The sequence below is a fragment of the Oratosquilla oratoria genome, chromosome 20 (genome assembly GCF_046742065.1).
Source record: "Oratosquilla oratoria isolate Oo_2021 chromosome 20, ASM4674206v1, whole genome shotgun sequence".
In the NCBI taxonomy this organism is placed as follows: Eukaryota; Metazoa; Arthropoda; class Malacostraca; order Stomatopoda; family Squillidae; genus Oratosquilla; species Oratosquilla oratoria.
In genome coordinates, this window is record NC_134796.1 from 2955080 (window position 1) to 2982579 (window position 27500).

General features: G+C 38.1%; 2 protein-coding genes across 3 annotated transcripts in view; both read left to right on the top strand.

Annotated features, from left to right (window-relative positions):
* LOC143036374 (beta-1,4-glucuronyltransferase 1-like) overlaps positions 1-27500 on the top strand; it is an 86147-nt gene that overhangs the window by 25174 nt on the left and 33473 nt on the right. The window lies entirely within an intron of this gene.
* LOC143036032 (uncharacterized) overlaps positions 25440-27500 on the top strand; it is a 4276-nt gene continuing 2215 nt past the window's right edge. The window contains exons 1-3 of the mRNA XM_076203289.1: positions 25440-25826; positions 25941-26553; positions 26790-27062. Coding sequence (XP_076059404.1) covers positions 25440-25826; positions 25941-26553; positions 26790-27062 — 1273 coding nt within the window. The remainder of the gene's footprint in view (positions 25827-25940; positions 26554-26789; positions 27063-27500) is intronic.

Genomic DNA, 27500 nt, shown 5'->3' on the forward strand with positions numbered 1-27500 from the left:
TGCTGTTGTTGTTTTTTTCAAGCCATAGGTGGGATTATAACTCAAATCTGTGAATTACCGATTGAAATTTGTATCATTTCACCGTTAAGTCGTGTTTGTGTGTGTGTGTGTGTGTTTGTATGTTTACCACACACGTATTGCATGCAACATTAATAATGAAAAAATTAAACACAGGGGTGACATAACACTCTTCCCTTTAGTACTTTTAAGGACACCGTATATAGGTCAGTTCGGAAGAGGATGGTATTGGTGGAGGGTGATGGAGAGTGGGAGTGGGAGTCCGTGTCCCTTCACTATCAGCGGTTATACGATGTTGCCATCCCGTGGTCATTGAGTTCCGGACAGCGCATGCGTTAACGGCTGCCCGCGAGCAAAACAAACTGAGCCGCAGGCTGTAAGGCCCATTGGATAAGAGTTCTCGGACGAAGTGCCCAACACGGACTAGTTAAATTGGGATGCAGGTGTTGGAATATCAGCAGTAATTGGAGACAGAGATATAAAGATATAATGATAAAGGATGACACGTTTAGCTACGCGTGCATGAGGACCGTCATGAGTAACGTTGGGCTTCGTATATCTGCAAGTAATGACGAAGTTTCTTTCCTCAAGAGTGTTTGAATACCTCAAGTTAACAGTGATATTTACTGACAAGAAAAGGTCTACTTTCTTATTTGAAAAGCGGTTTCATTGTGCAAAATGTGATACAATTTTTGTGGCGCTTTCCTAGTTCATCGGGTATTCGTGAAGTGTTGGAACGTCGTGTGCAGTGGCCACCAAAATTTCTGTCACTCTCCCTTGGCGGAAGGCCCATTTGTCTGTTCTAGCGTGCTGCCAGTGTATCTTATTGATTTCCCATTAATTAAGTGATCAGTAAAAGAAACTAAAAGAAGGTATTTGCATAGAGGCCATAGATACACGGCAGCACGGTAGCTGACAGGACATTTGACGGTTACTATGGAGCAGTGAGCACTCGCCTGGAGTTTGCGTACAGGGCTTTTCTATCGCCAGCACTTACAACTGGCGATAGCACATCTAACTTTACCGGCCAAAAATTATGTTTATGAATATTGTGCAGTCATTTACATAGCGATTTGCTGCATGCAACAATCGACTTCCAGAGATCGGTTACGTGCAATCTGTAAGTTAAAACGATAGTTGCTTGCAACCAGTTACTCTTGAACCTCTTATAAATAAATAGTGAGTTTAGAAAGCCTGATATATATCATCAGTGAGTTTAGGAGAATCTGTGGCATAAATCTGTGAGTTAGGATCAATCAGTGTGCAATTAATGAGTTTGAAAAATGTTTCTTGCAGCCACATTAAGAAAATCTGCACCATGCAATCAATATATTAAATCACACAATCATAGTTTCCGAGATCTTCCACGTCCAACCGGCGACTCAGAAAATGCGTGAATTCAGTGAGTTTCAAAGATCTATAAGTAGTTTGTGAATCTCATATCTGTCGCATGCAATAAATGAGCTGCATTTGTTGTATAAAACCATCGAGCTTCAAAAATGTGTCGTAGACAACCATCAAATTCCAAAACTGTCGCGTGTAGGCAGTGAATTTCAGAAGTCTGTCGAGCAACCAGTGATTTTAAGATATCTTTCACATGCGACCATTGAATTTTGGAAATCTCGCGTGTTACCAGTAAGTTTGAAAAATATATCATATACAATCATCAAATCTAAAAGATCTATCTTGTTCAACACGCGAACTTCAAAATGCAGACACCTGCAACGATCTGATTCGCGCAATTAGTGAGTTTCCAGAAAAGTTTGTGCGCACTTCGTGATCTGCGACCACTTGCTTTTTCATTTGGGAAGCTGTCAGCTGTGTGCTCCATGTGGGAAAACGACAGTTGTGTTTTTTTGTATCAAGAGCAATTAGTGGTGAGTGTTGCCATACTCTATAGATCAGTATTGCACAAATGCTCGAGAATAATCGTTGGATTTTCAAGACGCGGAGGTTTTGAGAAAAGAAATATATAGATAATTCTGGTGTCAGCTTCAAAATAACAAAACCTACTGTAACTCGAAGCGAAGGTTTAACGGAGGTCTTCTTCAGTCCTCTGAAACTCAACTGTTTTCTTTAAGTTTAACAAACATGCGGGTTGTTTGCAAGAGGTAAATCATCATAGCCTACACTACACTCCAAAGGGGAAGTTTTTTTTTTACTCAACTGAATAAAACCGCCAGACAACAACCACAATAAACGTAAGTGTATATCTCATAGTCAAAGGGGTCAAAGTGAATCCAAGGGAATGAGATTGTAGTGAGCAAAGGGTAGATATTTTGGGCGAAAAAGTGTATTTACCTACCTAGTTGTATTTTACGGGAAGGGGAGCTATGCTCGTGGTGTCCCGTCTTCATATCTCATTTTATCTAAACTGTTGTGTGTGTGTGTGTGTGTGGTGAGGGGCGGGCTACCTAGATCGATCGACACACTGCTATCCCAATTTAGATCAGAAGAAAGGAAAGTACAGTAGCATATTCAGAAGCGCTTTAAAGGTCAGGCCAAGACTGCATTTGGGATATATTTTTTAATGTGGGGGGTGTAGGAACAACTACACTACGATCAGAACTCTACTACGTGTTTTTCTTTAATCCTTCCATCGGGAAGAAGTTCCCCCGAGGCTCGAATACGGTACCTAGGAACGATGGTGGACACTGCCCGTAAGTGGAGAAACGAGATAGAAAGCTCGTCGATGAAAATCTAATCTAATATAGTATTATATAATATAGTATAATATAATATAATATAACATAATATAGAATAATATAATAGATAAATGTATAACAGAGAAGACAATTGTTGCACTCTTGGCCAGCATGTTCAGCTAATTTTTCCAAAGATCCTGAGTTCATATCCTTCCCGATGGAACTCCCTTCCCAAAAGGAACTATCCTCCCCCCCCCCACCTTCCGCTCCCGCTGACATTTTTTTCCCATAATTCCTCTCCATGTCTGCCGCAGACCAAATGGGGTTATGACTCTAACGATTTTTACCAAGCCCTTTTTGCCTATGTTCAGGATGCCGCTAAATGATTTCATTCATAACGGCACCTCAGCAGCAAAGGGCGAAAAAAATCTTACTGGCATCAAATTGTTTGAGATATGAAGCTTGCACCAGGAGACACTCAACTGTTACCATTATTACAGAATAGAAAGAAAAAAAAGAACCGAAAGAGTAGTTTCATAGAAATGATGGAAGAGACCTTTTCACGTGTGTAACAGGTGTCTTTCGGGAGGACTTGAAACGCAGTGGCGTAATGGTTAGCATCCACCCTCGGTATTTTGAAAGTCGTTCCTTCGATTCAGTGTTCGATGCAAGGTTCAGTCCGATCCTTTGCCGGCTTTGGGTGATGAAGGTTATAGAAAAAAGAATATATATATACTAATGGAGGGAAAGCCACACTTGTAAAAGTTCAAGGGTATTGTCATTGTCACTACACCCAAAAAGAAAAGAGGTAATATATGTATATATATATATATATATATATATATATATATATATTTGTATATATATATGTGTTTATATATATATGTGTATATATATATGTGTATATATATTGTTTATATATATATATATACATATATACATGTATATGTAATATATATATATATATACACACATATATATATATGTATATATATATATATATATACATATATGTACATATATATATATATATATAATATATATATATATATATATATATATATATATATATATATATATATGAGAGGATGTGGGTGGGGAAGGGCAAACGAACAACAACGACAGAGACGGATTTAATGCCTCTCGAAAGCAGCAAGTGTCCTAATAATTAAATCGTTAGCCAAAGGGAAAGCATGACGCTCATACCTTGGCGGGTTCCCTCTCATTACGAATATAAGAATTGTGATCCTTCTGTAATGCTGTAGTCCTCTGAAGAAGACCAAGTTGGTCGCAACGTTAGGGCAATAAACTCTATTCCTAACACATCTTCGTTTGCCTTTCCCCACCCACATTCTCTCTCATTTGTCTGAAATAATCTTAAATATATATATATGTGTATATATACATATATATGTATATATATATATATATATACATACATACGTGTATATATGTATATATAAATATATATATATATATATATATATATATATTATGTATGCGTATTTATACCGGTATATATATATATATATATATATATATATATATATAATGTATGCATATTTATACCGGTATATATATGTATATATATATACATATATAATATATATATATATATATATATATTCATATATATACACAGAGAGAAAGTATGTGGGTGACTGAAATTATATATAATTGAGTAAAATTGGATAATATAGTGGAAGAAAATAAGATAAATTAAGAGTACATTTAAATGATACAGGTGTTTTTTACGAGATTCTTTACAGAAGTATATTATAAGGTGCTCGTTTTTATTATGGTTAACGAATTTAGAAAGTAAATATCAGAGGCGCACTCATCCATAATGAAACAAGGAAAAAATAATTTTGCTTTAATTTCAGAAGTCTGAAGATGGTGGTCTTTGACACAATGGCTGATGGGTAAGATCCTTGTGGAATGGATTATGACTAACATAGTGTTCTTTGCTTGAAATAGCACTGACTCAGGCTAAGGCGTGAAAATTTCAGTGCTACAGAATCTGCTGGTACTAATACATTCTTTCCCTGTTCCTCCTCTTTACTTTATCTAATTATTTTCTAATTCTATTTCAATTCTTATTCAATCTTATTTTTTTCATCTTCATCTTATTTTATTCTATTTCATTATATCTTACTTTGTTTTGCTTCATTTTATTTCATGTTTGCAGTCGGCTTTGTTGAGAATTGAAAATGTTTGTTGTTTTACTCTTTCATCTTTTTTTACTTATTGCAACATACTGTACTTTTGATTAATGCATTGATTTATTATATATATTTGTTTATTCATATTCATTTGATGACGTATTCATATATTTAGAAATACATTTATTCAAGTATTCATTAATCTATATGTCTAATTTCTATTCATTCATGAATTCAATTATTGTTTTATTTTGGTATTGTTTCCTTTTTCGATTCGTTAATTTAGGGGGATTTGGTTGAATTCATAATATGGGCATATGTATCGTCACTCTCTCAATACATATATATATATCATATATATGTATATATATAATATATATACATATATATATATATATATACATATATATATGTATATATGTCACACACAGGAACCCACAGTCGGAGAAAGAATAAACTTCGAATAAAGAAGAATCCTATATTTCGGCTATCAACTGTAGCCCTCTTCAGGAAAGTACATAAGATAGAGAACAGAGGGGACTTATAAACTACAGTAAGAAGAGATGTGGACAGTTGACCTCACTCAGGCGCGGGGCAAACTGGGGTGGCGGGGGAGGGAGGGGGTGAGGAGAGGGGGGGATGTAACGTCCGCACTAACTTGCTTACTGCTGCGCGTGAGATTATGTCAGGTGTCCACTGCCCTTTAGAAATATTAATATTAGGGCATTCCTCAATTAATGCTGATTCGACTATTTTCCTCCTGAAACCGCAGTGGGACTTGAACACTAATCTGGCCTTACCCCAGTCGAAAGAATGATTCTTATTTTTAACATGAAGAAATACAGCCGAATTTTCTTGCCCATACCTAATTGACCTTTTATGTTCTGCCAATCTAGTGTTCAAATCTCTCCCGGTTTGACCCAAGTAAACTAAATCACAATCTTTGCAGAGCAAACAATAAACACCAGGTGACTCAACTTCCTTCGGTTTTTGTTGAACGTTCACAATTTGCTTACGCACGGTGTTGGGATAGTGATATATATATATATATATATATATATATATATATATATATATATATATATATATATATATATATATATATCTTTTTAAACCACAAATCACTTTTAATTCCATGCCATCGCAGTCAAGACTGAGAATCGTCTCGATGGAGGCATCCGTTGGAAATTGAAACGTGGACAAGCCGAAGATTCGAATCCAGCTGTACTCGTTGCATTGAGAAATGGCCGTTAGGGCGGAGTACTGGGAGTGCCCCTGTGTTGCCACATATGATTATTTTATTATTTTATTTTATATTTTTATAATGTTGCCACATATAATTATATTCCAATTTTTTGTCACACACCACCACTGAGGTAAAAATCAAAGCAATGTTTTCTATACAAAGGTTTCGTTTCCTCGAGTCAGACATGGCATATGAGCAAGGGAGAGCGACGTTGCCCTACATTTATTCTCTGGCCCCGCCCCCCTCACACTGCATTCAGTGTGAGCCGTGCGCGCCGTGTTATCTGTGGAGATGTGGCAACACCGGGAAATCTCCTAACCCCGCCTTAGCGGTCACTTCTCGTTGCGCTGACTATAACCCGTAACAAAGTTACAGTGATGTAAACCAATACGCTATCAAGAGAGACTGTGTATATATATATATATATATGTATATATATATATATATATATATATATATTTATATATATATATATATATATATATATATATATATATATATATGTGTGTGTGTGTATTTTATCTGCTGCCAGAAGATTCTGCTAGTCTGAGGTAAACCTGGTTCTTACTGAACTCGTAGCTGACTTGAACCGTTTTTACAGACTTTTTTCCGTCGATCGCCACGTGACTTAATTTTCCCCTATGCAGTCTTGAGGAGAATACAAAGGATTACAAAGGCGGAGCATGATAACAAACAAAAACTATAATATTGCAAATAACAAATAAAAAACATAAACAAATGCATAGGTATAGTTAAAATAACATACAAACAGGTAAATAGCAAACAATAAACCGACATATAACCAATAATAATTGAAAATCAGACAGACAAACGATAACAAAACAAAAACAAATAATATAAGATAAATTATAATCATTACAGCATCTTACTTAGGTATTTATCTAAATGATTCTTAAAGCTTCGAACTGAACTACATTGCACTACCTGTGCAGGAAGTTTATTCCATTCATTAACTACACGGTTGTCAAAGTTGTTTCTACCTACTTCCCAATTTAATCTATTTCCGGACAGTTTGAAACCATTGTTTCTTGTCTGATTCTCATTCAATGTGAAAATTTTGTCACTTTTGATGTCAATTCCCTTTAAAATCTTAAAGACCTGTATCAAGTCACCTCTGAGTCTACGTTTTTTTTTTTTAGGGAAAACAGATTCATGTGCTTTAGTCGATTTTCGTATGATTTATTTTTGATATTTGGAATCAGTTTTGTGGCTCGCCTTTGTACTTTTTCCAGTCTCTCAATGTCTTTAATGAGATTCGGTGACCATACGGAAACAGCATATTCCAAATGTGGACGAACTAACGTTTTATATAGCTTGTTAATGAGTGATGGACTTTTGAAATCAAAAGATCGCGCAATCAGTCCCAGAATCTTATTTGCTTTCTCAGAGGCTGAAATACACTGCTTGGATGATTTGAGGTCGTTACTGATAATTACGCCGAGATCTTTTTCACTATCCACTTTTGTTAACGAATTTCCAAATAACTTGTAATCGTACTTACTGTTATTTTTACCTATGTGCATTACCTTGGATTTACTTGTGTTAAATTTCATTAGCCACTTTTCAGACCACAATGATTGGTCTGTTGCGCATAAAAGATAAGACACAGTGAGTCCACACTCTCAAACGCCTCCGAAAGGTTTCCGGTGGTGACATTTGCACTTTTATCTTGAGTTTAATTCGTCGCCGACGACTTTTGTGTGTGGGAGGAGCGGAGATCGGTGTGGAGTCGTTGTAAGCGGCTGCACCGGGCAGAAGCTACAACAGACACATGCTTTTTGCTTTGAGATTTTTAGTTACAATAGGTAGAATAATGTGATATACATAGAATATAATGAAAATAGAATGTAGTCCATGTGGTGTCAGTTAATGTGAAAACAATAAATATATACTATCTAAAGTCGAATTCACCATCCGTACAGCTGGCTTTCGTTCGATGTTGCTTTTGATTTCGCCAGATAGCGCTAAGGTAGGTCACCGTGGATACAATACTTCTAGTACGAGTTGTCAAATACTATTTTTTTTTTATCTTATAATTGTATGGGTTTTACTTTTTCTTCATAAATGGTATCACACAATTATTTTCTAACCATATGAAATACAAATTTAGATTTAAGAAGGAAATAGGCAAGAATTGCTTTACAAATAGGGTGGTCGATGAATGGAATAAACTTAGTAACCACGTAGTAAGCGCTGAAACTATCAGTTGTTTTAAAAAACGATTAGACAACTTTATGGATGGGGATGACAGGTGGTGATGGATACGGAGCTGCCTAGTATTGGCCTTATGGTATTTTGCAGTCTCCTTTATTTCTTATGTTCTTATGTTCTCTTATACTATACTACTGTAATTCAGCCTGATATTGCTAAAACAAAAATCAAGTCATGATTTGTACAGATAGTCAGATACTAAAGTTTATTAATGTATATTCATAATTTCGTTATATGTCTTCCTTTTATAAACCATATGACACGATTAATGTTTTCGTAAGTTTTGTGTGAAAAATATTGCTATCACACATCCCGATAGTGCTAATGAAACCAGAGATCAATTTTAGCGCGAATAATAATTATTTGAACGGACAAACATTTGGCAACATGGCCAGTGGGCAAGTGTCGAGGGTCGGAAGTTTTGACACTTGTGTTTTTTAATTACACGTTTTGAAATTAGAAGCAGGACATTTATACATTCCGTTGTATAAATAAATTTTAGCTTTCACGGTAACCTTTACACTCTTGGCCTGTCATTTTATCATATTTTCATTGAGATAGCAATTTAGTAACTATGTAATAAGCGCTGAAACTATCGGTTGCTTTAAGAGAAGGTTAGATGACTTCATGGATAGGGATGATAGGCGATAATTACAAAGGATTACAAAGGCGGAGCATGCCGACAGGAGACCTTTTGATCCATATCTAGGTCGGATGCAAAAAAAAAGAAAAAAAAATCATATTAATAATAAAACAATAAATAAAAACTATAATAATGTAAATAACAAATAATATACATGAATAAATGCATAGGTATAGTTAAAATAATTAACAAACAGGTAAATAGTAAATAATAAATTAACATATAACTAATAATAAATGAAAATCAGACAGACAAATGATAACAAAACAAAAACAAATAATATAAGATAAATTATAATCATTACAGCATCTTACTTAAGTATTTATCTAAATGATTCTTAAAGCTTCGAACTGAACTACATTGCACTACCTGTGCAGGAAGTTTATTCCATTCATTAACTACACGGTTGGCAAAGTTGTTTCTACCTCCAAATTGAATCTATTTCCGGACAGTTTGAGACCATTGTTTCTTGTCTGATTCTCATTCAATGTGAAAATTTTGTCACTTTTGATGTTGTCAATTCCCTTTAAAATCTTAAAGACCTGTATCAAGTCACCTCTGAGTCTACGTTTTTTTTAGGGAAAACAGATTCATGTGCTTTAGTCGATTTTCGTATGATTTATTTTTGATATTTGGAATCAGTTTTGTGGCTCGCCGTTGTACTTTTTCCAGTCTGTCAATGTCTTTAATGAGATTCGGTGACCATACGGAAACAGCATATTCCAAATGTGGACGAACTAACGATTTATATAGCTTGTTAATGAGTGATGGACTTTTGAAATCAAAATATCGCGCAATCAATCCCAGAATCTTATTTGCTTTCTCAGAGGCTGAAATACATTGCTTGGATGATTTGAGGTCGTTACTGATAATTACGCCGAGATCTTTTTCACTATCCACTTTTGTTAACGAATTTCTAAATAACTTGTAATCGTACTTACTGTTATTTTTACCTATGTGCATTACCTTGGATTTACTTGTGTTAAATTTCATTAGCCACTTTTCAGACCATTGCTGTAATTGATCTAAATCTTCTTGAATATCTAATTGGTTTGAGTGATCATTTGCCACTCCGCACAGTTTTGTATCATCAGCAAATTTGGAAACAGTAGATTTTAGTCCATGGTCTATATCATTTATATATACTATGAATAGAAGTGGCCCAAGAACGGAACCCTGAGGAACTCCACTTGCAACACTTTTCCATCCAGAAGTTTTTCCATTTAAAACAACTCTCTGTTTTCAACCATTCAACCAATTACTAGTCCATCCTAATAGGCTACCACTTATTCCATGCAAAGCTAGTTTAGTAAGTAGTCTTTCGTGTGGGACGGTATCAAAAGCTTTTGCAAAGTCTAGATATATTAAATCTATATTGTTTCTTTTGTCATAATTCGAGATAACTGTGTTGTAGAATTCGAGTAAGTTAGTCACGCAAGAACGTTTCCGTCTGAAACCATGCTGGCTATCATTTATCAAACGGTTACTTTCTAAATGATGTTCGATAGCATCTCTGATGATAGTTTCCATTATTTTTCCTACGATTGAAGTCAAACTTATAGGCCTATAGTTACTTGGTTTCTTTTTGTCACCTTTTTTGAATATGGGAGTAACGTTAGCTAGCTTCCATTCTCTTGGGACATCTCCGGATATGATGGATTTCTTGAAAATAATTTCTAATGGAAGAACAATCTCATTTTTCATTTCCTTTAAGATTCTTGGATGCCAACCGTCAGGCCCTGGTGTTTTATTAACTGAGTTTGTCTATACACCTTTTAATTTTTTCTTTTGTTCTATTTACCGTAGTGAGTAAGTTTACCCCAGTCTTTTCACAGGTTTCAGGTTGGAATTCACTTTGAGGTGTTTCGTTTACGAATACCGAGCTAAAATAATTGTTTAAGATATTACACATTCCTTCATTTGAATATTCAAGTTGACCGTCAGCAGGTAATAGTGGACCAATGTGATTCCTAACAACCTTTTTATCTCTAATGTAACTATAGAATTCTTTGGGATTCTCTTTGGTTTTATCTGCGATGTTCATTTCGTATTGTCGTTTTCTTTTTCTTATTGTCTTTTTTAAATCTCTCTGTATTGATACATAACTTTCATAGTCATTAGATGCACCCGAGCACTTATATTTCTTATAAGCCTGTCTCTTTTTAGCAATACTTTTTTCAGTTTCTTTGTCGAGCCACTTTGGGCGAGCCTGATTTAGGGGACGTCTGTCCTTAAAAAGAATGTAAGTTTGAATCATCTTAGTGAGCGTATTTTGAAATATTTCCCACATCTGATCTACAGGCCTTTCGTTTAATTTTGCCTCCCAATCTGTAAGCTGAAGCTCCTGATGTAGTCCTATGAATTGAGCTTTACTGAAATCGGGTATTTTAGAAGCACAAGTATCTATTCTAAAATTGTTTAGGAGTTTGAATCTGACTAAGTTGTGATCGCTATTTGCAACAGATTCAACGACTTCTACATCACTTGCCATGCTTTCGCGGCTAGTGATCAAAAGATCGAGTAAGTTTCCATATCTTGTGGGCTCTTTTACATGCTGAATTAAGTAATTGTCACCAAGAAAATCAATCAAGCGATTACCTATATGGCCATGTTCAAGGGTCATCCAATCAATGCCAGTAAAATTGAAATCACCCATTATCAATAAATCCCGGTTGCAGAAACTAGACAGTTCTTGAAATAACAGTTTGTCGTCTGCTAATGATAATGTCTTTGGCCTATATATTACACCTATATTCATTTTTTTCCATTTGTTTGGGTTAACTCAACCCACAAACTATCATATGCATCCTGTTTCACTTTCTCTAAAACACAAGCATGAACATTGTTTTTAACGTACAATAGAACACCCCCACCTTTCTTGTGGTTTCTATCCTGATGAAAGTGTTTAAATCCCGCAATATTAAATTCAGCTTCGAACTCTGTACCAGTTAACCATGTCTCAGTTATTCCTATCATATCGAGATTTTCGCTTTTGACATACGCCTGTATTTCTTGAAATTTGTTCCTAATACTACGAGCATTAAAGTACATCGTTTTAAGAAACTCGTGATTATTTCTTTTTGACACATTTTGAGTTTCAATATCATGTCTTATATTATCATTTTGTTTTTTATTTATACCTTGCTCTATATTATTATCATTTGGTCCTTCATTGACATTCAATGCCTCATCACCATTTCTCCTATCAAAATTAACATTTCCCCCATCACGGACATCTGGTCGATCACGGTCATCCGATCTCTTTTGGATAAGAGTTCTCGGACGAAGTGCCCAACACGGACTAGTTTAATTGGGATGCAGGTGTTGGAGTATCAGCAGTAATTGGAGACAGAGATATAAAGATGAAGGATGACACGTTTAGCTACGCGTGCATGAGGACCGTCATGAGTAACGTTGGGCTTCGTATATCTGCAAGTAATGACGAAGTTTCTTTCCTCAATAGTGTTTGAATACCTCAAGTTAACAGTGATATTTACTGACAAGAAAAGGTCTACTTTCTTATTTGAAAAGCGGTTTCATTGTGCAAAATGTGATACAATTTTTGTGGCGCTTTCCTAATTCATCGGGTATTCGTGAAGTGTTGGAACGTCGTGTGCAGTGGCCACCAAAATTTCTGTCACTCTCCCTTGGCGGAAGGCCCATTTGTCTGTTCTAGCGTGCTGCCAGTGTATCTTATTGATTTCCCATTAATTAAGTGATCAGTAAAAGAAACTAAAAGAAGGTATTTGCATAGAGGCCATAGATACACGGCAGCACGGTAGCTGACAGGACATTTGACGGTTACTATGGAGTAGTGGTGGGCAGCTACCGGTAAAGTTACCGGTTGTATCGGTAACAGCCTTGACGGTAGCTTACCGGCAATAATTCTGCTACCGTTAAGGTTCCGTTAACCGATAAGCTATACCAAACACTCGTGGAGCGGTAAGCACGTCTCGGCTTGGTGGTACTGAGTGACGGTAGTGGTGGGCAGCTACCGGTAGTTACGGGTTTTATCGGTAACAACCTTGACGGTAGCTTACCAGCAAAAAATCTGCTACCGTTTAGGCTCCGTTAACCGATAAGCTATCCCATAATACTCAGAGAGCGGTAAGCACGTTTCGGCTTGGTGGTACTAAGTGACAGTACTGACGGCCCTACGTAGGATGAAAATTAACAGGAACGTATTCAACGTGCTAGATCGTCCTGCTCCCCTCTCGGCCCACAGATGCACAGTACGAAATGTACGTATTCGAATATGAAAATTAACAGACGTGCTAGATCGTTTTGTTCGCATCTCGGCCCGCAGAGGTTCAGTGCAAAATGTACGTATTCGATTAGTCAGCCTATGTGATCTAGAAATGAAGAGGTGGTCAAACTACTCGAAAACTTTTCAGTCTGCCTGGTTAAAGGATCCCCTGTTTAAAAAATGGTTAGCGGAAGTGAAAGAGGATGGAAATAAGGCACGTTGTAAAGTTTGTAGAACGGACATGAAAGCTCACAGAACGGGGAGATTGGAGAGACACTTACCAGATCTTCATATTTAACTTTATATCTAATGTTTATTAATATATGCATATTTACATAAATGTACGCAGTTGCTCATGAAAGACACCATCTGCATGTTACAATCTATTTGTACTGTACTTGTATTGGAGTTAATCACAAACAAGTTCAAAATACATTTATCAGACTCGCACGAGTGATGACTGACAAGGATATATATATAAGCTATGGGTTGGGGCAGGGAATACAGTATACCACAACAGACTCACGGAAATCAGAGACAAGAATAAGCGGGCAGAGACGATCAAAGATTCTGGTGGATTAACACTGTGCCCATTGTAGTGGCCTCTACGACGCAAGGTAACGTGTTATTCAAAAATCATATTTTGTTAGTGATACGCATGTAATTATTATTCGCGTAGTCCAATTATTATTCGCGTAGTATCCAATTGGCACACCTCCACCAATCTAGGGTTAATTAACTAATATTTGCGAGCCTTACCCTAGATTGGTGGAGGTGGCGCGCGCTGGCGATTCCGGTGGGCATGTATCCAAATGGATACACAGAATAAAAAATTAAAATAAAATATATGCGTGTGTTTTTTGTCCATTTAAAGGTACTATAATATAAATATAGGGATCGTAGAGTCCTGCTAATACAAAATTAACGTAATTCCAATATAAAAAATGCCAACTATAAACAATTGAAAAAACTGACACAAGTTCAAAGGGTTGAGATTGTGTTCCTGAGCCTAATATAAGAGGAACTTGGTAAAAAAAAACCATTATGAAAATGACCTACATATGTCAATTCATCTCGCACAAAACCTTTAAAACCTCAATTGTACAAAAAAACTTTGTCCTGACTAAATGAAAAATGGGTGATTTTAGAAATGAATTTTTATGTGTAATGTGTAAAAATGATGCATGTAATTATTTTTCTTTTATGAAATTGTGTTTCTATGTGAAAAATATATTCTTTGTATGAAATTGCACTTACATAGAGACGGAAGTGGAGTGTGGGAGGGGGGGATTGGTGCGTAGGCCTATGCACTGAGGGAGAGGAGGTAATGCTGTGACCTTACACGCACCCCCTCCCTACTCCCCGCCCACGAGAGTTGGAGTAACGACTCGGAGCGCAGGATTTTTAGTGACGACATTACAAAACTTGTGACTACACACTGTAGTAGGATGAAATTTGTTTAGATTTAAGTCATAAAGGCGACTCGAACTTGGGACGTCACTACTACCTCACGAGTCTTTTACCGGTAAATTACCGGTAATTCCGGTAACGGCATTGTTGTTTACCGTTAATTCCGGTATTGAAATTAGCGGTATTTGCCCAGCACTACTATGGAGCAGTGAGCACTCGCCTGGAGTTTGCGTACAGGGCTTTTCTATCGCCAGCACTTACAACTGGCGATAGCACATCTAACTTTACCGGCCAAAAATTATGTTTATGAATATTGTGCAGTCATTTACATAGCGATTTGCTGCATGCAACAATCGACTTCCAGAGATCGGTTACGTGCAATCTGTAAGTTAAAACGATAGTTGCTTGCAACCAGTTACTCTTGAACCTCTTATAAATAAATAGTGAGTTTAGAAAGCCTGATATATATCATCAGTGAGTTTAGGAGAATCTGTGGCATAAATCTGTGAGTTAGGATCAATCGGTGTGCAATTAATGAGTTTGAAAAATGTTTCTTGCAGCCACATTAAGAAAATCTGCACCATGCAATCAATATATTAAATCACACAATCATAGTTTCCGAGATCTTCCACGTCCAACCGGCGACTCAGAAAATGCGTGAATTCAGTGAGTTTCAAAGATCTATAAGTATTTTGTGAATCTCATATCTGTCGCATGCAATAAATGAGCTGCATTTGTTGTATAAAACCATCGAGCTTCAAAAATGTGTCGTAGACAACCATCAAATTCCAAAACTGTCGCGTGTGGGCAGTGAATTTCAGAAGTCTGTCGAGCAACCAGTGATTTTAAGATATCTTTCACATGCGACCATTGAATTTTGAAAATCTGTCGCGTGTTACCAGTAAGTTTGAAAAATATGTCATATACAATCATCAAATCTAAAAGATCTATCTTGTTCAACACGCGAACTTCAAAATGCAGACACCTGCAACGATCTGATTTGAGCAATTAGTGAGTTTCCAGAAAAGTTTGTGCGCACTTCGTGATCTGCGACCAGTTGCTGTTTCATTTGGGAAGCTGTCAGCTGTGTGCTCCGTGTGGGAAAACGACAGTTGTGTATTTTTGTATCAAGAGCAATTAGTGGTGAGTGTTGCCATACTCTATAGATCAGTATTGCACAGATGCTCGAGAATAATCGTTGGATTTTCAAGACGCGGAGGTTTTGAGTAAATAAATATATAAATAATTCTGATGTCAGCTTCAAAATAACAAAACCTACTGCAACTCGAAGCGAAGGTTTAACGGAGGTCTTCTTCAGTCCTCTGAAACTCAACTGTTTTCTTTAAGTTTAACAAACATGCGGGTTGTTTGCAAGAGGTAAATCATCATAGCCTATACTACACTCCAGAGGGGAAGTTTTTTTTTTTTACTCAACTGAATAAAACCGCCAGACAACAGCCACAATAAACGTAAGTGTATATCTCATAGTCAAAGGGGTCAAAGTGAATCCAAGGGAATGAGATTGTAGTGAGCAAAGGGTAGATATTTTGGGCGAAAAAGTGTATTTACCTACCTAGTTGTATTTACCTAGTTGTATTTTACGGGAAGGGGAGCTATGCTCGTGGTGTCCCGTCTTCATATCTCATTTTATCTAAACTGTTTTGTGTGTGTGTGTGTGGTAGTGGGGGGGGGGCTACGTAGATCGATCGACACACTGCTATCCCAATTTCGATCAGAAAAAAGGAAAGTACAGTAGCATATTCAGAAGCGCTTTAAAGGTCAGGCCAAGACTGCATTTGGGATATATTTTTTAATGTAGGGGTGTAGGAACAACTACACTGCGATCAGAACTCTACTACGTGTTTTTCTTTAACCCTTTCGCTGCGGAAGAAGTTCCCCCGAAGCTCGAATACGGTACCTAGGAACGATGGTGGACACTGCCCGTAAGTGGAGAAACGAGATAGAAAGCTCGTCGATGAAAATCTAATCTAATATAATATTATATAATATAGTATAATATAATATGATATAACATAATATAGAATAATATAATAGGTAAATGTATAACAGAGAAGGCAATTGTTGCACTCTTGGCCAGCATGTTCAGCTAATTTTCCAAAGATCCTGAGTTCATATCCTTCCCGATGGAACTCCCTTCCCAAAAGGAACTATCCCCCCCCCCCACCTTCCGCTCCCGCTGACATTTTTTTTTCCATAATTCCTCTCCATGTCTGCCGCAGACCAAATGGGGTTATGACTCTAACGATTTTTACCAAGCCCTTTTTGCCTATGTTCAGGATGCCGCTAAGTTATTTCATTCATAACGGCACCTCAGCAGCAAAGGGCGAAAAAAATCTTACTGGCATCAAATTGTTTGAGATATGAAGCTTGCACCAGGAGACACTCAACTGTTACCATTATTACAGAATAGAAAGAAAAAAAAGAACCGAAAGAGTAGTTTCATAGAAATGATGGAAGAGACCTTTTCACGTGTGTAACAGGTGTCTTTCGGGAGGACTTGAAACGCAGTGGCGTAATGGTTAGCATGCACCCTCGGTATTTTGAAAGTCGTTCCTTCGATTCAGTCTTCGATGCAAAGTTCAGTCCGATCCTTTGCCGGCTTTGGGTGATGAAGGTTATAGAAAAAAATATATATATATACTAATGGAGGGAAAGCCACACTTGTAAAAGTTCAAGGGTTTTGTCATTGTCACTACACCCAAAAAGAAAAGAGGACTTTTGTGTGTGGGAGGAGCGGAGTTCGATGTGGAGTCGTTGTAAGTGGTTGCACCGGGCAGAAGCGACAACAGGCATACGCATTTTTGCTTTGAGATTTTTAGTTACACTAGGTAAAATAATGTGATATACATAGAATGTAATGAAGATAGAAAATATTCCATGAGGTGTCAGTTAATGTGAAAATAATAAATATGTTCTATCTAAAGTCGAATTCACCTTCCGTACAACTGGTTTTCGTTCGATGTTGCTTTTGATTTCGCCAGATAGCGCTAGAGAGAGAGAATAAGGTCACCGTGGATACAATACTTCTAGCACGAGTTGTCAAATACTATTTTTTTTATCTTATAATTGTATGGGTTTTACTTTTTCTTCATAAATGGTATCACACAATTATTTTCTAACCTTATGAAATACTATACTACTGTAATTCAGCCTGATATTGCTAAAACAAAAATCAAGTCATGATTTGTACAGATAGTCAGATACTAAAGTTTATTGATGTATATTCATAATTTCGTTATATGTCTTCCTTTTATAAACCATATGACACGATTAATGTTTTCGTAAGTGAAAAAATATTGCTATCACACATCCCGATAGTGCTAAAGAAACTAGAGATCAATTTTAGCGCGAATAATAATTATTTGAACGGACAAACATTTGGCAATATGGCCAGTGGGCAAGTGTCGAGGGTCGGGAGTTTTGACACTTGTGTTTTTTAATTACACGTTTTGAAATTAGAAGCAGGACATTTATACATTCCGTTGTATAAATAAATTTTAGCTTTCACGGTAACCTTTGCACTCTTGGCCTGTCATTTTATCATATTTTCATTGAGACAGCAATTTAGTAACTATGTAATAAGCGCTGAAACTATCGGTTGCTTTAAGAGAAGGTTAGATGACTTCATGGATAGGGATGATAGGCGATAATTACAAAGGATTACAAAGGCGGAGCATGCCGACAGGAGACCTTTTGATCCATATCGAGGTCGGATGCAAAAAAAAAAAAAAATCATATTAATAATAAAATAATACATAAAAAACTATAATAATGTAAAAAACAAATAATATACATAAATAAATGCATAGGTATAGTTAAAATAATTAACAAACAGGTAAATAGTAAATAATAAATTAACATATAACTAATAATAAATGAAAATCAGACAGACAAATGATAACAAAACAAAAACAAATAATATAAGATAAATTATAATCATTACAACATCTTACTTAAGTATTTATCTAAATGATTCTTAAAGCTTCGAACTGAACTACATTGCACTACCTGTGCAGGAAGTTTATTCCATTCATTAACTACACGGTTGGCAAAGTTGTTTCTACCTACTTCCAAATTGAATCTATTTCCGGACAGTTTGAGACCATTGTTTCTTGTCTAATTCTCATTCAATGTGAAAATTTGGTCACTTTTGATGTTGTCAATTCCCTTTAAAATCTTAAAGACCTGTATCAAGTCACCTCTGAGTCTACGCTTTTTTAGGGAAAACAGATTCATGTGCTTTAGTCGATTTTCGTATGATTTATTTTTGATATTTGGAATCAGTTTTGTGGCTCGCGGTTGTACTTTTTCCAGTCTGTCAATGTCTTTAATGAGATTCGGTGACCATACGGAAACAGCATATTCCAAATGTGGACGAACTAACGTTTTATATAGCTTGTTAATGAGTGATGGACTTTTGAAATCAAAAGATCGCGCAATCAGTCCCAGAATCTTATTTGCTTTCTCAGAGGCTGAAATACATTGCTTGGATGATTTGAGGTCGTTACTGATAATTACGCCGAGATCTTTTTCACTATCCACTTTTGTTAACGAATTTCCAAATAACTTGTAATCGTACTTACTGTTATTTTTACCTATGTGCATTACCTTGGATTTACTTGTGTTAAATTTCATTAGCCACTTTTCAGACCATTGCTGTAATTGATCTAAATCTTCTTGAATATCTAATTGGTTTGAGTGATCATTTGCCACTCCGCACAGTTTTGTATCATCAGCAAATTTGGAAACAGTAGATTTTAGTCCATGGTCTATATCATTTATATATACTATGAATAGAAGTGGCCCAAGAACGGAACCCTGAGGAACTCCACTTGCAACACTTTTCCATCCAGAAGTTTTTCCATTTAAAACAACTCTCTGTTTTCGACCATTCAACCAATTACTAGTCCATCCTAATAGGCTACCACTTATTCCATGCAAAGCTAGTTTAGTAAGTAGTCTTTCGTGTGGGACGGTATCAAAAGCTTTTGCAAAGCCTAGATATATTAAATCTATATTGTTTCTTTTGTCATAATTCGAGATAACTGTGTTGTAGAATTCGAGTAAGTTAGTCACGCAAGAACGTTTCCGTTTGAAACCATGCTGGCTATCATTTATCAAACGGTTACTTTCTAAATGATGTTCGATAGCATCTCTGATGATAGTTTCCATTATTTTTCCTACGATTGAAGTCAAACTTATAGGCCTATAGTTACTTGGTTTCTTTTTGTCACCTTTTTTGAATATGGGAGTAACGTTAGCTAGCTTCCATTCTCTTGGGACATCTCCGGATATGATGGATTTCTTGAAAATAATTTCTAATGGAAGAACAATCTCATTTTTCATTTCCTTTAAGATTCTTGGATGCCAACCGTCAGGCCCTGGTGTTTTATTAACTGAGTTTGTCTATACACCTTTTAATTTTTTCTTTTGTTCTATTTACCGTAGTGAGTAAGTTTACCCCAGTCTTTTCACAGGTTTCAGGTTGGAATTCACTTTGAGGTGTTTCGTTTACGAATACCGAGCTAAAATAATTGTTTAAGATATTACACATTCCTTCATTTGAATATTCAAGTTGACCGTCAGCAGGTAATAGTGGACCAATGTGATTCCTAACAACCTTTTTATCTCTAATGTAACTATAGAATTCTTTGGGATTCTCTTTGGTTTTATCTGCGATGTTCATTTCGTATTGTCGTTTTCTTTTTCTTATTGTCTTTTTTAAATCTCTCTGTATTGATACATAACTTTCATAGTCATTAGATGCACCCGAGCACTTATATTTCTTATAAGCCTGTCTCTTTTTAGCAATACTTTTTTCAGTTTCTTTGTCGAGCCACTTTGGGCGAGCCTGATTTAGGGGACGTCTGTCCTTAAAAAGAATGTAAGTTTGAATCATCTTAGTGAGCGTATTTTGAAATATTTCCCACATCTGATCTACATGCCTTTCGTTTAATTTTGCCTCCCAATCTGTAAGCTGAAGCTCCTGACGTAGTCCTATGAATTGAGCTTTACTGAAATCGGGTATTTTAGAAGCACAAGTATCTATTCTAAAATTGTTTAGGAGTTTGAATCTGACTAAGTTGTGATCGCTATTTGCAACAGATTCACCGACTTCTACATCACTTACCATGCTTTCGAGGCTAGTGATCAAAAGAACGAGTAAGTTTCCATATCTTGTGGGCTCTTTTACAAGCTGAATAAGTAATTGTCACCAAGAAAATCAATCAAGCGATTACCTATATGGCCATGTTCAAGGGTCATCCAATCAATGTCAGTAAAATTGAAATCGCCCATTATCAATTAATCCCGGTTGCAGAAACTAGACAGTTCTTGAAATAACAGTTTGTCGTCTGCTAATGATAATGTCTTTGGCCTATATATTACACCTATATTCATTTTTTGTCCATTTGTTTGGGTTAACTCAACCCACAAACTATCATATGCATCCTGTTTCACTTTCTCTAAAACACAAGCGTGAACATTGTTTTTGACGTACAATAGAACACCCCCACCTTTCTTGTGGTTTCTATCCTGATGAGTGTTTAAATCCCGCAATATTAAATTCAGCTTCGAACTCTGTACCAGTTAACCATGTCTCAGTTATTCCTATCATATCGAGATTTTCGCTTTTGACATACGCCTGTATTTCTTGAAATTTGTTCCTAATACTACGAGCATTAAAGTACATCGTTTTAAGAAACTCGTGATTATTTCTTTTTGACACATTTTGAGTTTCAATATCATGTCTTATATTATCATTTTGTTTTTTATTTATACCTTGCTCTATATTATTATCATTTGGTCCTTCATTGACATTCAATGCCTCATCAACATTTCTCCTATCAAAATTAACATTTCCCCCATCACGGACATCTGGTCGATCACGGTCATCCGATCTCTTTTGGATAAGAGTTCTCGGACGAAGTGCCCAACACGGACTAGTTTAATTGGGATGCTTGTGTTGGAGTATCAGCAGTAATTGGAGACAGAGATATAAAGATATAATGATGAAGGGATGACACGTTTAGCTACGCGTGCATGAGGACCGTCATGAGTAACGTTGGGCTTCGTATATCTGCAAGTAATGACGAAGTTTCTTTCCTCAAGAGTGTTTGAATACCTCAAGTTAACAGTGATATTTACTGACAAGAAAAGGTCTACTTTCTTATTTGAAAAGCGGTTTCATTGTGCAAAATGTGATACAATTTTTGTGGCGCTTTCCTAATTCATCGGGTATTCGTGAAGTGTTGGAACGTCGTGTGCAGTGGCCACCAAAATTTCTGTCACTCTCCCTTGGCGGAAGGCCCATTTGTCTGTTCTAGCGTGCTGCCAGTGTATCTTATTGATTTCCCATTAATTAAGTGATCAGTAAAAGAAACTAAAAGAAGGTATTTGCATAGAGGCCATAGATACACGGCAGCACGGTAGCTGACAGGACATTTGACGGTTACTATGGAGCAGTGAGCACTCGCTGGGAGTTTGCGTACAGGGCTTTTCTATCGCCAGCACTTACAACTGGCGATAGCACATCTAACTTTACCGGCCAAAAATTATGTTTATGAATATTGTGCAGTCATTTACATAGCGATTTGCTGCATGCAACAATCGACTTCCAGAGATCGGTTGCGTGCAATCTGTAAGTTAAAACGATAGTTGCTTGCAACCAGTTACTCTTGAACCTCTTATAAGTAAAAAGTGAGTTTAGAAAGCCTGATATATATCATCAGTGAGTTTAGGAGAATCTGTGGCATAAATCTGTGAGTTAGGAACAATCGGTGTGCAATTAATGAGTTTGAAAAATGTTTCTTGCAGCCACATTAAGAAAATCTGCACCATGCAATCAATATATTAAATCACACAATCATAGTTTCCGAGATCTTCCACGTCCAACCGGCGACTCAGAAAATGCGTGAATTCAGTGAGTTTCAAAGATCTATAAGTATTTTGTGAATCTCATATCTGTCGCATGCAATAAATGAGCTGCATTTGTTGTATAAAACCATCGAGCTTCAAAAATGTGTCGTAGACAACCATCAAATTCCAAAACTGTCGCGTGTGGGCAGTGAATTTCAGAAGTCTGTCGAGCAACCAGTGATTTTAAGATATCTTTCACATGCGACCATTGAATTTTGGAAATCTGTCGCGTGTTACCAGTAAGTTTGAAAAATATGTCATATACAATCATCAAATCTAAAAGATCTATCTTGTTCAACACGCGAACTTCAAAATGCAGACACCTGCAACGATCTGATTTGAGCAATTAGTGAGTTTCCAGAAAGGTTTGTGCGCACTTCGTGATCTGCGACCACTTGCTGTTTCATTTGGGAAGCTGTCAGCTGTGTGCTCCGTGTGGGAAAACGACAGTTGTGTTTTTTTGTATCAAGAGCAATTAGTGGTGAGTGTTGCCATACTCTATAGATCAGTATTGCACAAATGCTCGAGAATAGTCGTTGGATTTTCAAGACGCGGAGGTTTTGAGTAAAGAAATATATAAATAATTCTGGTGTCAGCTTCAAAATAACAAAACCTACTGTAACTCGAAGCGAAGGTTTAACGGAGGTCTTCTTCAGTCCTCTGAAACTCAACTGTTTTCTTTAGGTTTAACAAACATGCGGGTTGTTTGCAAGAGGAGATTCATCATAGCCTATACTACACTCCAGAGGGGAAGTTTTTTTTTTACTCAACTGAATAAAACCGCCAGACAACAGCCACAATAAACGTAAGTGTATATCTCATAGTCAAGGGGGTCAAAGTGAATCCAAGGGAATGAGCTTGTAGTGAGCAAAGGGTAGATATTTTGGGCGAAAAAGTGTATTTACCTACCTAGTTGTATTTTACGGGAAGGGGAGCTATGCTCGTGGTGTCCCGTCTTCATATCTCATTTTATCTAAACTGTTTTGTGTGTGTGTGTGTGGTAGTGGGGGGGGGGCTACGTAGATCGATCGACACACTGCTATCCCAATTTCGATCAGAAGAAAGGAAAGTACAGTAGCATACTCAGAAGCGCTTTAAAGGTCAGGCCAAGACTGCATTTGGGATATATTTTTTAATGTGGGTGTGTAGGAACAACTACACTGCGATCAGAACTCTACTACGTGTTTTCTTTAACCCTTTCATCGGGAAGAAGTTCCCCCGAGGCTCGAATACGGTACCTAGGAACGATGGTGGACACTGCCCGTAAGTGGAGAAACGAGATAGAAAGCTCGTCGATGAAAATCTAATCTAATATAATATTATATAATATAGTATAATATAATATAACATAATATAGAATGATATAATAGATAAATGTATAACAGAGAAGACAATTGTTGCACTCTTGGCCAGCATGTTCAGCTAATTTTCCAAAGATCCTGAGTTCATATCCTTCCCGATGGAACTCCCTTCCCAAAAGGAACTATCCCCCCCCCACCTTCCGCTCCCGCTGACATTTTTTTTTCCATAATTCCTCTCCATGTCTGCCGCAGACCAAATGGGGTTATGACTCTTAACGATTTTTACCAAGCCCTTTTTGCCTATGTTCAGGATGCCGCTAAGTTATTTCATTCATCACGGCACCTCAGCAGCAAAGGGCGAAAAAAATCTTACTGGCATCAAATTGTTTGAGATATGAAGCTTGCACCAGGAGACACTCAACTGTTACCATTATCACAGAATAGAAACAAAAAAAGAACCGAAAGAGTAGTTTCATAGAAATGATGGAAGAGACCTTTTCACGTGTGTAACAGGTGTCTTTCGGGAGGACTTGAAACGCAGTGGCGTAATGGTTAGCATGCACCCTCGGTACTTTGAAAGTCGTTCCTTCGGTTCAGTCCGATCCTTTGCCGGCTTTGGGTGATGAAGGTTATAGAAAATATATATATATATATACTAATGGAGGGAAAGCCACACTTGTAAAAGTTCAAGGGTTTTGTCATTGTCACTACACCCAAAAAGAAAAGAGGTATATATATGTATGTATATATGTATATATACATGATATATATGTATATATATATTATATGTATATATATGTATATATATATATGTATATATATGTATATATATATATGTATATATATTGTGTATATATATATATATACATATATACAGGTCAGGTCAGGGTATGTCCCTGCTACTGGTAAAATGTAACCCGGTACAACCTGCCGCATGGGTAGATGGGACCCAGCCCAGTAAGGCAACTCATCTAGGAGAAGGAAAACTCTGACCCCAAACCTCCACTGCCTTGTGGATTGCCCACCAAGGGAAGTGCTTCGGGAGTAAACCCTGAGGAAAAATCCGGAGATGGAGTCCCTAAGGCGGTTCGATGCTGACCTCAGTAACGTTCCGGCAACTCCTGCGACACTGTTGGTGCCCAAAATGTACCAGTTCTTGCTGTTCCTTTGGAACCATCTTCAGTGTGGAGAGGGGGGATCTGTTGCATGGGCAACTGCTTATCTTCCATAATCTTCTGCCCAGGCTTGCGCCCTGGAGAGGTCACTCCAGCTTCGCCTCACAGCGTTGAACCAACACGGGAAGCAGCAGTTACCGGTTATAAGTCACAATGTTCGATTGGCGTAGAATGTGGCGCCATGGGCTGCTTCCGACGGTGGGAAAGATCCTCGGATCTTACTGGACAACTACCGCCCGCCTATAGCTGGGCAGCCCCCAGTCAATAAGGTGTTGTCCCGCCACAGCCTGCCTTCCTCATTGGGTGCTTGGGGATTAGGATCAAACCGACAAGCAGGTTGCAAAACCCGCACCAGGCAAGAACTCAAGAAACTCAAAGAACAGGTGCCCAGTCCTAAAACTGGGAAGCTGGAACGTCCGAACGATGACACCCGGACTGTCCGAAGACCTTCAAGGCATCAGTGATGCGAGAAAAACAGCAGTCATCAGCAGCGAGCTGCTGAGACCACAGGTAGACATAGCAGCTTTACAAGAGACTCGCATTGCCGACAGCGGAACACTCAAGGAGAAGGAATTCACTTTCTTCTGGCATGGGAAGAGTGCAGAGGATCGAAGTGAGCATGGAGTTGGATTCGCTGTCAGGAACACTTTGCTGAGTATGGTCGAACCAGGAGACAAGGGATCTGAACGCCTGATGACACTCCGCCTCCACACCTCCGAAGGTCCTGTCACTCTCGTCAGCGCCTACGCTCCCACTCTGACATCCACAGCAGAAGCAAAGGACGAGTTTTACATCAACATCAGCAACATCGTGAAGAACATACCCCCCAAGGAACATGTCATCATCCTGGGAGACTTCAACGCTCGAGTGGGTGCCGACCATGACTCCTGGCCTTCCTGTCTTGGACATTTTGGAATTGGCAAGATCAACGAGAACGGGCAGCGCCTGCTGGAGTTTTGCTCCTACAACAGTCTCTGCGTGACCAACTCCTTCTTCCAGACCAAGCCTCAACACAGGGTGTCATGGTGTCACCCTCGCTCAAAGCACTGGCATCAGCTGGACTTGATCCTGATCCGTCGTAGCAATATTAAGCTCGTGCAGATTACCCGCACTTACCACAGCGCAGACTGCGACACCGACCACTCCCTCGTATGCTGCAAGATCAGGTTACAACCTAAGAAGCTTCACAAGTCTAAGCAGAAAGGCAAACCTCGCATGAACACCATGGGTATGCATCTCCCTGAGAAAGTCGAAGAGTTCGCCAAGTCCCTTCAAAAAGCTCTGTCCGTCGAACACCAGCACTGCTCTGCAGCTGAGAAGTGGGACCACCTCCGCGATACCATTCAGAAAACAGCCCTTGCAACCTTTGGGAAGAAAACCTCCAAGAACAACGACTGGTTTGACGCTAAGTTCAGTGAGATGTCCCCTGTTATTGATGCAAAGCGTGCTGCCCTTGCTGAATACAAGCGCTCTCCCAACGAGAACACCTTGCAAGCACTCAGAGCAGTAAGAAGCAAAGTGCAACAAACTGCAAGACGTTGTGCAAATGAATACTGGCAACAGCTCAGCGATTCCATTCAGTTTGCAGCTGTTTCGGGTAACATCAGAGGAATGTATGAAGGCATCAAGACAGCTCTAGGCCCACCACAGAGCAAAACAGCCCCCTCAAGACTACCAGTGGGGAAGTGATCACCGACAAGGGCAAGCAGATGGACAGATGGGTGGAGCACTACTCTGAGCTCTACTCCAGAGAGAACACCGTTGCCCCCTCAGCCCTGGATGCCATTGAGCCCCTGGCTATCATGGAAGAACTAGATGCTGAACCAACCATTGCGGAACTCTACAAAGCAATCGACAGCCTAGCAAGCGGCAAAGCACCTGGCAATGATGGTATTCCCCCTGATCTCATCAAGTGCTGTAAAAACACTCTACTGCAGCCCCTCCATGACGTCCTATGCCAGTGTTGGAAAGAGGGAGCCGTGCCGCAAGACATGAGAGATGCCAAGATTGTCACCCTCTACAAGAATAAGGGTGAAAGGAGTGATTGTAACAACTACAGAGACATCTCGCTCTTGAGTATTGTTGGGAAACTCTACGCCCGCGTCGTGCTTGTGCGTCTCCAGAAACTCGCTGGGCGCGTCTACCCTGAGTCTCAGTGTGGCTTCCGAACAGAACGGTCCACAGTGGACATGATATTCTCCCTTCGTCAACTTCAGGAGAAATGCAGGGAACAACGCAAGCCCCTCTACATAGCCTTTATAGATCTGACCGAGGCCTTTGACCTGGTCAGCAGGGAAGGGCTGTTCGACATCCTTCCAAAGATCGGTTGCCCTCCAAAACTCCACAGTCTCATTAGATCCTTTCACGATGACATGAAGGCAACGATCCAGTATGAAGGCAACATGTCCAACCCCTTTGACATCAAGAGTGGAGTCAAGCAAGGATGTGTACTGGCTCCAACCATCTTCGGCATCTTCTTTGCTA